The 16,355-nt window shown below is 42.3% G+C and overlaps 1 protein-coding gene across 2 annotated transcripts in view; it reads right to left on the reverse strand.

Annotated features, from left to right (window-relative positions):
- The window catches only part of adcy2b (adenylate cyclase 2b (brain)), a 65,199-nt gene that overhangs the window by 24,783 nt on the left and 24,061 nt on the right, over positions 1–16,355 (reverse strand). For both annotated transcript variants that reach the window (XM_032535107.1, XM_032535108.1), the window contains exons 5-12: positions 15,414–15,562; positions 13,253–13,364; positions 12,080–12,207; positions 9,780–9,938; positions 8,903–9,035; positions 1,059–1,235; positions 912–952; positions 211–291 (exon numbers count right to left, since the gene is read on the reverse strand). In XM_032535107.1, coding sequence (XP_032390998.1) covers positions 211–291; positions 912–952; positions 1,059–1,235; positions 8,903–9,035; positions 9,780–9,938; positions 12,080–12,207; positions 13,253–13,364; positions 15,414–15,562 — 980 coding nt within the window. The remainder of the gene's footprint in view (positions 1–210; positions 292–911; positions 953–1,058; positions 1,236–8,902; positions 9,036–9,779; positions 9,939–12,079; positions 12,208–13,252; positions 13,365–15,413; positions 15,563–16,355) is intronic.

Here is a 16,355-nt window from a genome sequence, read left to right on the forward strand (position 1 = left end):
TGAAATCTAAAGGAAATAACTGGAGATTTTGCAGCCATTATTCACAGTGTACCATAATCAGATAATTCTTGAAGATTCTTCTTCTCAGTGTAGATGCTGATTGAATGTTTCCATTACTTAGTACTGGAGGACAGTTATCTGATCTGAAGCGTGACCTGCGGTTGTAAAGAGCGATGCAGACATGTGCTGTGCAGCAGACATGATGCTTACTTCTGCGAGTTGATGCCATCGATGGTGCGTATCATTCGCTCATTGAGTTCCTCCTCGAACCTCCTCCTTTGAGATTTGGACCTGGGGTATAAGGGAAGGAAAGACAGATTCAAACATGGAGACAGAGTAAAGGGGCTACCATATGTGTGAGGAAATGTTTAACCCTCATGTTGTCCTTGGGTCCAATTTACCCGTTTTTCCATATCAATGTTCTTTTTAATTACCCAAATTAACATGGTTGATTCCATACAACGCTTTTTGGCAAGTAAAAATCTCTAATTTTGGGATGTCTTATTCTATTTTATAGCATTTGAAAAAAAATTTAAGTAGTGTCAAAAATAATATTGAGAAAAAGTTGACATGTTCCAGTCTGTAATTATCCATCAACATCCATTCCTTTAGTTTTACTAATAATTTGTAATTTCTGCTTCTCTAACTCACACATTAGGTATAATTTCCTATAACTCCTATAATTTTCCTAAGTTAGTGTTACGTTGTGTGGAAAACGTCCAAAAAAGTAACAAACATCGAAAAAAGCGCCAAAAGTGTTGACAAATGGGACAAAAACGTAAGAAAAAAATCTAAAACATCGATAAACAAAAGTGTTGATTTTCAATTTTGACGGGAAGACAACACAAGGGTCAAAGAAAGAAAAAGAGCAATGTGTCAAGATTTTACACGCTTTACTGTTCCTAGCTCACCTTTCTCGTCTCTGGAAGTGGTACTGCCCCATTGGGACGTCCTGAAACAGGAATCAGACCGTTACTCTATTGATGATTGATATTTGCAGCTGCCTGGGAAGTTGTGTGTGTATGTGTGAAAGACAGAGAGCACTGCGTTGTACTTACAGTTGTGTTGATCTTGCCATTGTCTGTGGTCATGCTGTCCCGATGGTGGAGGTTGGCGAAGGGCTTGGCAGCGCCCCAGGACTCCAGGTAGCGGGTCATTCTGACCGACGCCCTCATCTTCCCACCGTCCAGAGAGGGACGAGAGCGCACAGCCAACAGAGGGCTGTGCCTCTCAGTCTGGGAAAACCAACAGGGACAGGGAAGGACACTGATGATGACCAGGGGTGGAGGAAGTACTGAATCTCAGGACTTAACCAGAGATATACTGTATTTACTTTAGTAAAAGCAGAAGTACCACAATGACAACCCTCCTTAAGTAAAATGAAAAAGTACCGTTTTTTAAATGTATTTACTATTAAAAGGAAATGTACCGGCAAACCAATGTATTCTCTTAATGTGTATATTCTAATAATTAAAAAAATAGTATGGGATTTTGCAATTTAATTAAGTTAGTTTTAGGTTAATGTAATTGTGCTCACCATCTGTGGCCCAGTTTACATTCTAATTTACAATTCTGGTTATCTACCAGGGTGATCTGCATGAAGCTGGACTTTGCATTATTTCCCACGGGACAGTGAATGCTGCACACATTTTGTCTAGTGAGAACACACAGGCTTGGAAAACAAGTAGCTCATTAATAATCGTGTTGTACAGTGCCTTGCGAAAGTATTTGGCCCCCTTGAACTTTTCAACCTTTTGACACATTTCAGGCTTCAAACATAAAGATATAACATTTTTATTTTTTGTGAAGAATCACCAACAAGTGGGACACAATTGTGAAGTGGAACGAAATCTATTGGATACTTTGAACTTTTTTAGCAAATAAAAAACTGAAAAGTGGTGCGTGCAAAATTATTGAGCAAAAGGTATTGAATAAATGTGGCATTAAAGTGGCATTAAATAAAAGGTATTGTAAAGTGCAGTTGCCATAGTACAAAAAAATATATTGCAGTGTAAGTAAGTAAGCAATGTTAAAATATGTAATTAAATAATGTAGCAAAAGTAAGTAACCATATGTAGAGGTCTGCTGCATGTCAGTCCCCCCCCCCTCTCTCCCTTTTCACATCTTCATCTGTCCTGTGGAAATGAAGGTCTAAAAATGCCACAAAAATAATCTTAAAAGATTTACATTAATATTGCAACAGCAGTCCATGCTAGAGTAAAAAGGACTCGGGACTTCGGGAACAGTGTCACATTGGCAGCTCTTGACATATGTGACCCGCCTATCAATTTTTTGATCTACTTCTATTTTAGAGAATGATGCAGCTCTCCTTTTATTTGGGCCCGAGGTGAGTGTCTCTCTTACCAGCACCACACCATTTACTGTTGACAGAATCATTACCCAGAGTAAAGCCATACAGCAGTGAAAGTACATGTGTTTGCCAAAATGGAATAGGTAAAATCTAGGTGGATTAGTCAGACGATGTTCCTTTATTCATTTTAAATTGTTCATAGAGACAGGCATTGTGACTGACCAAGCATGTAACATCGTCTTTAGCAATTTAAAAAAGACGCTGTCCATAATGGTGGTGTTCATTTCCCGCGGCTGTACTGAAATGATCTGATAGTGACAATAAATGACAATGACAGTGGGGCTGACACCTCCAGTGAGCCATACTCCATATTTGAATTTGATCCATTCAGGGCTTCTTGAAAATGTCACGGAGCACCCACAGCCGTTTTCTAATATCTGATATTGATATACTGAAATTTGAAAGCTATCTCCATTACAGTAAAGGTTAGAGAGTAGCATTGTGTCTGTGTTTTAGAAACATCCTGTAAGGTCAAATTGTTATGTTGTAAGAAGACAATTTAAATACCCAAAGACTCAGATTAGGCTTAAAACTGCTGGTTTACTTGATTACTGTAGGCCAGCATGAAGCAAAAGTAAATTAGGCCCCTCTACTCAAGTGTTGCTACACTGCATTCTTTAATGTGATACTAGAAAAAAGCTGTGCCAATCTCTCATGAAATGCACTAATATACTGCATAGAACAGAGAGAGTGCTTTTAAAAGGCAGCTGACAACATGCAGCTTGTATGACTGCCAAAATATCCTCTTGTTTAAAATAGAAACACAGCTGATGGAATTAAAACTGTGTCTTGATATGTTTGTTAGACACACAGCAAGATGATGACTTCTTTATCCAACCGTGTTATGATAATCAACATCCATGAAGGCTATGGGAACAGTGAACATCTGATACTCCTGTGTGATAAAATAATACATTTCTTACACAGAAACTGCAATATTCGTCACTGTGAGAACTCGGAGGGTGATGTGATGACTTTAAGGGAAAGCTGACATTGCTTGGTCAAGCTCTTTGGGAGAGGAATCAGAAGATGAAAAGAACAAGACGAAAAGGAGCCAGATTTGGAGGAATCAATGCTGAAAAGACACCGTGGATTTTTGATGCACTAGAAAGCATAAAGGCCTTCATTCTTCAGAAAAGAGCTGCCACTCAGAAGAACCTTGATGTCTATGAAGCAAACAGACAAGGAACACAGGATGCCTCAAGGAGAAAAAAGAAAAAAATGTTTAAGGGGGTGGGTGCATCTTGGCCGGGTTATGGAGGGATTAGAAAGGCAGAGGACTGATACCGTAAGCGTGTTACCAAGCCAAAAACATTGAGCACAGACTGGATGCCAACAACATATTCTATATAGAGATGTTCTCAGCAGAAAGTTCACAGAAAAGTCAGGTCTTATATAATAATAATAATAATACATTTTATTTAAAGACGCCTTTCATGGCACTCAAGGACGCCGCACACGGAATTCATAAATTAAGAACAGCAAACAAATACTATACAACAGCAAAACAAATACTATACAACAGCAAACAAATACTATACAACAGCTAAATAAATACTATACAACAGAAAAACAAATAATTACAACAGAAAAAACAAAACTAACAACAGCAAAAAAAAACTATACAGCAAAACAAAACAAAAACTATACAACAGCAACAAATACATACAACAGAAAACACAATACAACAGCAAAAACAAATACTATACAACAGAAAAGGGGAGCAACAGACATTTGGTGGAATACGCAGTTATAAACAGATGTGTTTTTAGTTGTGATTTGAAATGGGGGAATGAATCAATGTCTGAGTGGGGGGGGTAGTGAGTTCCAGAGACGGGAAGAGCGGGAAATGCTCTGCCCCATGGTGGTGAGACGGGCGGGGGGGACAGACAGGTGTTATGGAGGAAGAGGATCTGAGGGAGCGGAAGGGGTGGGACGCTGGAGGAGATCAGACAAATATGGGGGGCGAGGTTGTGGATGGCCTGAATGCTAATAGAAGGATTTTGAATTTGATACGGAACTGGACCGGGAGCCAGTGGAGCTGTTGGAGGACAGGAGTGATGGGGGGGATGGGGGTTCGGTTTGATGCGGGCAGCTGAATTCGGACCAATTGAAGTTGTGGAGGGATTTGTGAGCGAGACCGAAGGGGAGAGAGTTGCAAAAATCGAGACGGGGAAGTGACGAGACTGTGGACAAGAATTGCAGCAGTGTGGGGGGTAAGGGAGGGGCGGAGGCGATGGATGTTACGTAGGTGGAGTAGGCAGACCGGGTAATGTTATTGATTGGGGTTGAAAGGATAATGTGCTGTCAAGGATGACACCAGACTCTTAACCTTGGGGGAGGGTGAGACGGAGCAGTTGTCAATTGTGAGAGAAAAACCGTTGTTTTGGAAAGAGTGGCTTTGGTGCAATGAGGAGAACCTCGGTTTATTACTGAATTGAGGAGTTTTGGGTGAGCCAGTTTTATTTCAGAGATGCAACCGTAAGGGAGGTGGGCGGGAGGAGTGAGGGACGAGGGGTTGGTGGAGAGGTAGAGTGGGTGTCATCGGCGTAACAGTGGAAGTGAATGTAAATTGCGGAAGATATTGCCGAGGGGAAGCAGGTAAAGATGAAGAGTAGGGGCCCCAAACAGAGCCTGGGGCACACCTGAAGGACGGAGGAGGGAATGGATTCAAGGACTGGTTGAATGAACTGTGTGCGACCAGAGAGGAAGATGTGAACCAGTCTAACGGAGTGTGGGTATGCATGGAAGATAGCTATTGAGGAGGGTGGTGTGACAGATGGTGTCAAATGCTGCTCAGGTCGAGGAGGATGAGGATGGTGAGGGGTCCAGAATCAGCTGCCATGAGGAGGTCGTTGGTGATTTTGATGAGTGCTGTTTCAGTGCTATGGAGGGGGCGAGGAAACCGGACTGGAATTGTCCTACAGGTTATTGTGGGATAGGTGAGAATGGAGTTGAGAGGCAACTGTTTTTCAAGAATTTGGAGAGGAAGGAAAGATTGGAAAGAGGACGGAGTGTTGAAGTTGGAGGGGTCGGCACCAGGTTTTTTCAAAATAGGGGTGATGGCAGCAGTTTGAAGGATGTAGGGGACGGTTCCGTGGTAAGGGAGGAGTGGATGATAGCAGAGATGGGGGACAAGGGAGGGAAGACAGGCTTAACAAAGTTGGGTGGGGGGGAGGGGATCAAGTTTACAAGTAGATGGCTTGGAATCCGGGTGAGTTCTGTGATTCTGAAATAGTGGGGAGACGGAAGGAGGAGAATGAGTGGTGTGGATGAATGAAGGTTATCTGAGATGCTGAGGTGAGGGATTGATCCAAGATGCTGGTGGATGTTTTGATTTTTTCTGTGAAAAAAGGACATTACGAGTGCAGAAGGAGGTATAGTACAAATGGGAGGGAGAGAGTCCAGGGGTTGGGTGACAGTGTAAGTAGGAGAACAGTGACTTGGGTTTCTTTGTTGGCCGTGTTATTGTGGAGTAGTAGTGGGATTTGGTGCTGGCAATAGAGTCCTTGTAAGTAGGATGGTTGTTGTACATTTCTTTGTGAATAGTGAGACCAGTTTTTCTATGGAGACGTTCAAGTTGCGGACCTTGGCTTTCATGAGACGCAGTCGGGGGTGAACCAAGGGGCGGAGACGGAGAAGAAACAGATCTGCTTTCACACGGTGCAAGTGAATTGAGAATATTATGGAGTCCAGTGTTGTAATGAGAGACCAGATCATCGGGGGTGGAGAGATTGTGAGTGTCAGGAAGGCGGGAGGAGTGGATAGTTGAAGTGAGGGGGGCGGGGGGTGATATTCTTATGTTCCGAAATGAAATAAGGCGTGGTATTTTTGAGGATGAGAGACTGAGTTTCACGTAAATGAGAGGAAAATGGTCAGTTATGGAGAGTTCCATGCTGTAAGGTCCGATGGGGTGACACCAGAGCAGCGATTAAGTCCAGAATAGTCCTTTGGAGTGTGTCGGAAAAGTGGGATGTTGTGACATCCAAAACTGTCTAAGCAGGAGGTGAAGTCTTTGGTGAGAGGCAGGTTTATATTGTCCATGTGGATATTGAAATCGCCCAGCAGTATTATATTTGGTGAGAGAGAGGATAAGTGGGTAAGGAAAGCAGCAAAATCATTTAAAAAATCACTATTCGGTTTAGGGGGGCGGTAGACAGTAGCAATGATGGTTGGAGTGGGACCAGACAATTTGCAGACAGCAGATTCAAAGGAGCTGAAGACAGACTCAGACACCGGCGAGACCTTCCACTTCTCGCGGTATATTATCGCGAGACCTCTTCCCCTGCCAGAGCCACGGGGTTGACAGATGTAAACAAATCCACTAGGAGTGGATTCATTGACTTCAGAAAAGATGTTGGGCTGTTGCCATGTCTCGGTTAAACAGAAAAAGTCTAGCTTACGATCGGAGATGAAGTCCTGGATGAGTTGTCCCTTGCCTGTCAGTGAGCGGATGTTGAGCAGAGCGAAGTTGAGTGAGGTGTCACAGCTGGTGGCGGTGCTAGCCGACCGGGCTAGGCAGGCTAACACGCTGTGGTCAACCGCCCGGTTGGTAGAGCGTGGAGGGGGACGGAGCTGGACCAGATGGACTTTATTCCTGTTGAGCTGTTGTGGTGGAAATTCCGCGGGACCCTCCGGTGGATGTATCCCGGCGGGGCTGGAAGGCGATGTCGGGTGAAGGTGTAGAGCCGCCGGCGTAGGTCCAGGCAGGTGATAGCGCAACCGGAGCAGGTCAATAGCCGAGTATTGCAGCAGACCCATCAACAGCAGGCGAACAGGCAGCAGAAGAAAAAAATAATAAAAATAAAATCCGGGTACAGACAAACACGATGTCTACCGGCCCAAATTTGGGATCAAAACTTTGGGCAGCGTCAACGGCCAGGAGAGCGGCGAGCAACAGCAGCAGCAAGTTGTGCCAGCGTTACTTCAACGGTCCGTCATGTCAGACTCAGGCCCCATATGAGAACAAATTATGGTGGAGAAAAGACAAAAAATGCGTCGCCACATGTAACTTCAGCTAAGGATGAACATCAACCAAAACCATCGTCGTTTTCGTGAGGGAAAAGCAAAATAAAAGCAAAATTACCGAAAACAAACAAGCCAGACGGAGCGGCGTCAATCTCGCCAGCGTTCCCGTTGCTAGACATTAATATGTCCTTAACCAGCCCTTTATGTCCTGGTTTGACAGGAGGAGCTGCACTATTTCTTAGTCCACTCACAATGCCTTAAGCAGCGAAAAGGGACTTCACACAAACATCGTCTCCTCTCAGTAGAGCGACTGATAAAAGTGTATTTGGTTCACTGCACAATAGTATTATTTTCCTATATTGTATATTGTTTAGCTGCTTGCTGTCCTCTTGGCTGGTTGAGAAGGTGGCGTGGGATTGTATGTGTAACCTGGCCTGCGCATCCAAATGTTTCTAAAGTCGTGTTGCAGTATTTTTGCATTCCAGGTCATCATATCTACTTTGTACTATAACTGACATGAAAACCCAAGTCATAACTCAAAACACACATACAATAAGTAGTATGCAAACTGAGCAAACTACTGCATGTGAATATTTAAATTGGATCATAAATGACTGCATATACGGGATACTGTAGAGTGAATACAATATCTTCAAACCATTCATGAACTAAGATAAATATTTATTAATTTAGCTCAAAAAGTTCACTTCAAGAACCTACGGGTCATCTGAAACATTCAAAAGCACCAGATGTGGAGATACATGGTTTTCTATGGAGAGCATTAATATGTAGTATATTGGGTGTTAAGTAATTGCTTTTTGCCAGGGTTAGGGACAGTGGTTGGACATTTTAACAGGAAGACCTTAATCACCATCAATCACAAGACTCCCCACACAGTTGAATAAACAGCTTGTCGACAATGCTGGAGCAAAAACATAGACGTCATATAAAGTTAGAATATAATAATAGCAACATCTTTTTACAGTATACAGTACATGTAGACTTGACCATCACGAGAAAATACTTTAAAATGAAAAGAACAAAATAAAAACACAAAATGAATAAAACAAGAAATGCATGTAAAAGCAATTCTTTTTAAGAAGTGATGTCATACATGCTATTATAGCACAGTCCCTCCGTCTCTTTTGTCTTTTTCTCTTTCTCCGTAAAATGAAGCTGCTCTCAAGTGGGAAATGTGGGGATCTATAAACGATCGTACAAAAAATTGTAATTGTGAAATATAAAGTGCTACATTGGGTGGGTTAAAAAACACAACAGGGCCATTTCAGTGACACTCCCACTGCAACACAACCCTGCGGAAAATCGCAGGAACCCCATTTGCTGGAGTGAACGCGCCCTGGGTGATGAACAGTGCCATTCATAGAGCAACACCGCTAACATGGCTGAAAAACAGTCACCTAAGGTATAAAGTAGGATTTAGATGTACTCTCCAAGTAATAATCGGCTACATCCTCTGCTCTTTCTTGTGTTAGAGTAAACTCTTTGACGGGGCTTTCTGACTTGGTGTGAACGTTTAAAACCATGTTGGTGATGGCATCTAACCTTGGGGTTGATAACCAGGTAGGTGACCACTCCATGTTCTTTCAGGTAGGAGTCTCGGCTCTGTCCGTCTCCAGGCTCCACCTTATACGAGCCCTTTAAATGCTCCAACGTCACTGACGAGATGTGGACCCTTCTGGAGATGAGACAGGAAGGGATAAAAGGACAGATGATGAGAGGTTAAGAGCTTGCGTCATTGTGCCATTAACAGCTCTCTCAAACGTATGATTTACTTTCCAGCTCTACATGTACACTAACCTGCAATACTCCCTTTTCAGCTATGTTTATTACCCTTGCAAACCGAGAGGGACGGAGAGATGGGAATTATTTTTTTAGCGGGCATATTTTTCAGATATCTTTCAGCAGGCATAACAGCGGATAAAACCATTAGCAGTCCAGTGAGACAACGTGGTGGCACTGGAGGGCTGATTTTCTGTGTAGCATTCCCATAACCACCAGCCAACTTACCCATGCTTGTTACAGTGCTAGGATGGCAGAGTTGATGCCCACATAATAAATGAAGAGCTGATTGGTCAAATTAGGTTGGTATAATTGACTAAAATGTTTATAACAGGGTAGTGTTAGAGCAGACATACAGTGCTGCTCATAGGTATGGGAACCCATGCTTAAGTTGATCTTATTGCTTTAATTAAAAAAAATGAGGAAAAAGCAAGCCTTTAAGGACACCAATTTCTTTCTGAATGAATCTCTAGGTGTCTAGGGTATGTGATGATGTGGGGTTATTTTAATACCAAAGGGCAAAGGAACTTTAGCAGGATGCATTGTATCCTGGATCCATGAAAGCAGAAGAGGAGGAACCATCTTTCATTCGCAGGATCAGCGAATGAAACATACATCGCAAGTATAGGTTATATCTTACCCTGGCACACCTCCTGCCTCCATATGATTGGCTAGCGTTACGTCATGTGACCACACATCATACTGCCACTTGCGGAGGCCTATCACACCACACAGGACATTCCCAGAATGAACACCAACACGCATGTTGATGTCGACTCTAGTGGCATCTCGGACCTTCCTGTGGAGAGTGCAGAGCAGAATTAATCTTTGAAGAAGTAGTTCACTAGAGTGTAAAATGTGCTTAGTCGCTTTTTTGAGATGAGGACGTGGTTAGCATAGCATAGCGTAAAGACTGAATTCAGGAGGAACCTGCTAGTCTGGATCTGTCCAGAGTTCATATATACACCTCTGAAGATCAAACTTATAAGGTGTGAAGTGCTGGGATTAAGCCTGACATCCGTTTTGCAAGAGCACCGGCGCTGCCTCCAGGGATCAGCACCGCCCAAGCCGATCGTGATTGGTTTAAAGTAGTTGTTAGACTAGCCCAACAAACGTCAAATGTTAGACCTAACCATACTCCAACACTGACACGGGCACTGTGGAGACTAGAATCGAAGAATAAAATCGAATAAATCTTTATTGTCCACCAGGATGGACATTTTTCTTTGACTCACCAGGCCAACAAGACCGATAAACATACAGACAACATCTCAGACATATATAAGTACGTAAGTAGAGTATAAAAAAGATGAAATAAAAATATTAGGATTAAAAAGAATACATTTATTAAAATAGCAGCTCAGATTGATTGTTACTTGATTTGGTTGAGGATACTGATAGCATTTGGAATGAAGGATTTAAAAAAAAAAAAAACTTTTTGCCAGAGGCACTCTGAAGCGCCTCCCAGACAGAAAAGAGGGTGTGTACTAACGGCAGTGATTTTCCAAGCTTTCTTCCCCATTCTGTCGGTGTATATTTGGGTCAGATGTTTTGGGGGTTTTATCACTATTTTGCTAGCCATTGACACTCTCCTGTTAAGCTTCTTCTCAATTTTGCAGCTTAAATGGCCAAACCAAGCAGAAAGGTGAAAAGTTACAACACTTTCAATGTGTGTGGTGTATACTAGCACACATTGAAAGTGTTTTAACCTAGGGCTTTGAAATATGGAGAAAATCAAATATAACAAAATATTTGACCGAATACCTCAATATCGATACCGCAACGATATATTGTAGTGTTGACAATCGGGGCGGCTGTGGCTCAGTGGTAGAGCGGTTGCCTGCCAATCGGAAGGTTGGTGGTTTGATCCCCGCCCCTGCAGTCATTGTCGAAGTGTCCTTGGGCAAGACACTGAACCCCGAGTTGCCCCCGGTGCTGCGCATCGGAGTGTGTATGTGTGTGAATGTTTATCTGATGAGCAGGTGGCACCTTGTACGGCAACCCCTGCCACAGTGTACGAATGTGTGTGAATGGTGAATGTATCCTGTAGATGTAAAAGCGCTTTGAGCAGTTGTTAAGACTGGAAAAGCGCTATATAAATACAGCACATTTACATTTACAACATATTTACAAAATGAGATTTTTGATAAATAATCATCAGTAATGTGGATATAATGACTAAGTGGGTAAAGGCTAATAATAAAACAGTTATTCAACAGTCTGGTAAGTTCAGAAAATGACACCACTGTACTGTAATGCAGCCTTTAAAACCAGGAAAAGACAACACATTTCATATTATGATATTACGATATCCAAAATCTAAGACGATATCTAGTCTCATATCACGATATCATAATGATATTGCCCAACTCTATTTTAACGTTTCAGCCATTTCCTAGCCATTTAAACTATATATATATATATATATATATATATATATAGCCATAAACTACCATCACCAATGCTGCCAGTAACCAATACTGTATTTTGGGACATGTCAACAAGATCCAGTGTTTCCCCTGGAATTTAATTCCTTCACAATGGCACTGAAATACAGACTGTGCTTCATCATTTCAGAGGTGGACGACGTGGCATCTTTAATCTGATTGTGAATAAAGGTCAGTGGCGGCAAGCAAACATATTGGTCTATAAAACTAATGTATGTAAGTACAGGCACAAGTGAAAGACAGAGCAGAAGGGAGGGTGGGGGGCGGGGGAGGTTTTTTTTCATTTGTTTGAAATTTTTATTTTTTCTGTGCGAGGCTTATCATATTGAATTCATAATGTGTTTACTATAGAGTTCAAACAGAGCTCAAATCAAGTCTGGCATACCTTCTGCTCAATCAGTTGGACAGGCGTGTTTGTCTGTGTTTCTGTTTGTGTGCGTGGATGTGAGAGAGCGAGAGCGAGAGAGAGCGAGAGAGAGATCTGGTATTTTACTTGATGGCCTCACACATATCCAAGCCCATCTTCACGCAGTTCCTGGCGTGGTGAGGCAGTGATTCAGGCAGACCGGACACGCAGTAGTAACAATCTCCCAGGATCTTGATTCGCATACACTCGTTTTCCTTAAAGAGAGGTAAAGAGGGGGTTAAAGTGGTACAGGAAGCAGTGTAAATTTTTTTCCTTTTTTACTCCATAATCTGTCCAAAAGTATCAATAACTTGAGTCACAATTAACTATTTCATTTACAAAATGACGCTTCTCGTGCTCTTTCTCACCTCCACAAAACCCTCATACACATACAGTTACATCCATCAAGCCCAAAATCATACACCCACACACATAACACATTAGCTCTCACTCCACATGTGGGATGTGTAACAGCTCATCGTTGGATCGGGGTTATATAACGGCAGCTTCATCAGACAGGAGGACAGAAAGTTGAGAGAGCCTGACTCAACTGTTCAGACCCGTATAACAAAGTACCCATGAGACCGGCAGATCCACTTTGACCAGCCCACACTGCTGCAACCTGCAGCTGTTAACATGCACAGGGAACTGGAAGGTACGCTACGGAGGCCGACACTGGCCGCAGGACGGAGAAAACATTCATTTCAAGGCTGTGCTTCTTCGGATTGACAGCGCAAGACAAATCCCGCTCTCGTTTCTTGGTTGTTGTGTAATTAACCAATTTGTGCACACTATTCAATTTAGGTCAACTGTTAAAGGCGGGTAACCATAGCAATTTATGAACCAAAAGCACCTTACTTTATGTCTTAAACATCCAAAATAAAATCCAATTAAATCCCAAATGAATTTTTGAACAAAAAAAGCCATTCTGTAATTTAAGATAGTGTGGGTTGATTGTTATTGGGTTGATCATTGAGGCTTTAGAAATTAAGGAATTTGTGACGCATGCTTTTCATGGTTTACATGGCAATTAGTAGTTTACTTATCATAGTTTAAATGGCATCTTGTCTCCCCCTCTAACACAGAGGACGTTTCATAGGATCCTCTCACAGTGCGTGTGTGTGTGTTTTAGGAGATGTGACACTGTTCTTTTCCACTGTTTCATCCATTTCAGCCATGATGTTTTTTCTCCATCTGAAGCACAGCGTCACTGTGTATGAAATGTGATACATAAATGGAGATATGCTTGTCTGGAATTACCTTTGCAATCTGGTCAAACTTGCCGAAAAGTTCATTCAGCATGTGCACAAGTTCCCCCGGGGAGCAGTCACTGGCCAGCCTGGTGAAGCCCACAATGTCGGCATACAATATGCTGCAAAAAAACAGAAGAAGACGAACAACAAATAACAGGGTTAATGTTGCAATACTGAATAACACAACCATCAAATAACACACAATTCTCTGCATACAAAGTTTGTTGTTGTACTGTATGAGGAAAGGGATAGCATTTTTCATCCTTGGGGGTCATTTTATTAATAGCGTAACATGGATACAGAGCACTTCAGTATTTGTTGCACTTGCTTTGGATTAACTTGTTGTTCTCCACAAACCCATCGAGTTTGTGAGCACTTTTATCGTGCTAATCTAACAGGTTTGAATGAAGAAACACATTTGTTTCTGCTTAAGTTTCCAACACAGTAAAAAGAAATAATGCAAGATTCATATTGGGCTGGTTTCTATATCCAGAGTGCAGCTAACTTCTCTGGATTATGGAGCTAAGCTATTTCATTCCCCATCATGATAATATTGTGCACTTCCTTACCTATTGATATTGTACATGTACATTAGATTTTAAAATATACAAAACAAACAGCACTTTATACATTATGCCTCCAGCTCCGCGGAAAATATGACAAGTCTGCAAAAGTATTGATTTCCCAAAGAGACTGAATGATCTTTTAAGAAGCATGAAAACACACACAATGTAACCAACAAGCAATTATTCTGTGGAAAGAATAGTGGATGCATTGGCTGGTGTTTGGCGCTCCACTAACTGCCTAGTGTAGGAGGATCCCAGCAGAATCACACGGCCACATGTCCTTGGGTGTCAGTTCTTTGTTCTGGAAGATTGCCCTCTTCACTGAGCCTTACAATGTGAAAATCTGTTATTATTGGAAGGATGATAGGCAGATCAACGTGAGTGCACACATACACCTACACAAATACACCCACAAACCCTCATGCACGCACACACGCACGCAGACACGAACACATCTATCTGAGGCCCTCTTAAAGGAACACACCAACTTATTGGGACTTAAGCTTCTCCACTGTATCCCCCAGGGTTAGATAAAGCCGTACATACCCTTCTCATCTCCGTGCGTGTTGTAACTCTGTCTAATGTACCCACTGCTAGCCTAGTTTACCACAGATGCTGGAGGCAACAGCCTCCAACTACCTACTGCTCCCAATAAGTGACAAAATAACGCCAACATGTTTATATTCACCTGTTGTGATTTGTATAGTCACAGCGTGTACAAATAACAACTTCACAGGAGACACGGTCATCTTCTAACCGCATACTAACTGGGAACTATATTCTCAGAAAGGCGAAGCACTGCAACGTCTGCTACTTGGGCGGAGTGATCTGCTCAAAGCACACAACAAGCCCCGTGGTGAGGAGCAGAGAGTAATAACAGTGCTTTTCAGGTGTTAGGCTAATCACTCCGCCAAGTAGCAGACGTTGCTTCGGCTTCTGAGAATACATTTCCCAGTTTGTATATGGTTAGAAGATGACTGTGTCTCCTGTTACCTTGTTATTTGTACATGCTGTGACTATACAAATCACAACATGTTGGTGTTATTTTGTCACTTATTGGGAGAATTAGGCTAGTTAGAGATTACCTCCAGCAGCTGTGGTAAGCTAGGCTAGCGGTGGGTGCTCCAGACAGAGTTATGACACGCACGGAGATGAGAAGGGTATGTATGGACTCATCTAACTCTGGGTGATACGGTGAACAGCAACAACATCCCAATAAGTCAGCATGTTCCTTCAAAAAAGACACTGATATTGTTTCATTTACTATTGAGGCTCCAGTATGACGGAAACTACATTCTATACATCTATTCTATTCTATTCTATTCTTATGGTCAGCCTGGATTAGTTTCTATGAACATCCACAGGATGGCGTCATCAAGAACGGAATTTGGCCATAAGAAGATGTAGGGAAGATGGCAAAAAAGAAAAGAAGAAAATAAAAGAGAGAAGCCCATAGAGAAGCAATCCAAATGTAAGAGCACGTAAAGAGGGGAGGACAAAAGAAGACGAGGGATGACGAAGGCGAGGACAGGATGGTGTAGGGGAGCAGAAAATTATACCATTTCTTATTTGGTGGCACAGATAAAGAAGAAGTCATCTTACCTGACATTGGTGTGCCGCTGCACATAGAGGTTGTGGAAGTTGTTGGTGCTCTCAGTTCGACCAAAGTTGGGTCCCTGCAGCCTCTGGATGATCTCGGCTTTCATCACTCTGGCTATATGAGCTGGCAGTAAGGATAACAGTAAACGCTCCTGAGGACAGAGAGAGGGGAAGGTAGGGATGGAAGCATTATACATTTTCTTAATTGGGGGTAATTGGTCAGCACTACGCACAGGAAGCTTAAGTCAAGTACAAAAGTGAGATTGACGCAGAGACATTGCCATGAGATGCAAGATCCATTCTTCATAGCTGTTGTGTAACCATGGTAGTTGTCTGTTTTTTGCTTTAATTTAGCACCATCCACATCGGACGGAGGATTGTTTGAGGGTGATTTTGAGCTAGCGTGAGTTTTTAGGCATGTGCGTTTGTGTGTGTGTGTGTGTGTGTGTGTGTGTGTGACTAGCTGCCTGAGGGGGTGTGACTCATAAATGCAGCTCACAGCAGAGAGGGTCATTACATTGTTCACACACCACGGGCTCATTTCCTAAAACACAGCAGCAAATTAAGTAGAGAGAGGGTTTGGGGGAATGCGCTAAAAATAGAAACCCACACCACTTTCACTTATTTATTTATTCAGTACTGAACACTTTACTGTGAGCATGCAGAGGGGTTATAATAGCCTGAAGAGAGTGTAGCTACATTAAGCATGTGTTTGATTAATAAATGAAAGTGATCTGTATTTAGTTATTGAATAAGATTTGGTATTGTGTCATTTTACACTGGCATTTGACAGCTTTCCCATTAGCTACAGCATTGCAGCAACTATCCTTCCTGGGCTCCACGAAACAGACTTTGCATTATGACAATGCAACCATTGTAGCTTACATTGTAACCAAAACATTACAGAATAAACAGAACTAAACACACACATACACACACACACAC

The sequence above is a fragment of the Etheostoma spectabile genome, chromosome 14 (assembly GCF_008692095.1).
Source record: "Etheostoma spectabile isolate EspeVRDwgs_2016 chromosome 14, UIUC_Espe_1.0, whole genome shotgun sequence".
In the NCBI taxonomy this organism is placed as follows: domain Eukaryota; kingdom Metazoa; phylum Chordata; class Actinopteri; order Perciformes; family Percidae; genus Etheostoma; species Etheostoma spectabile.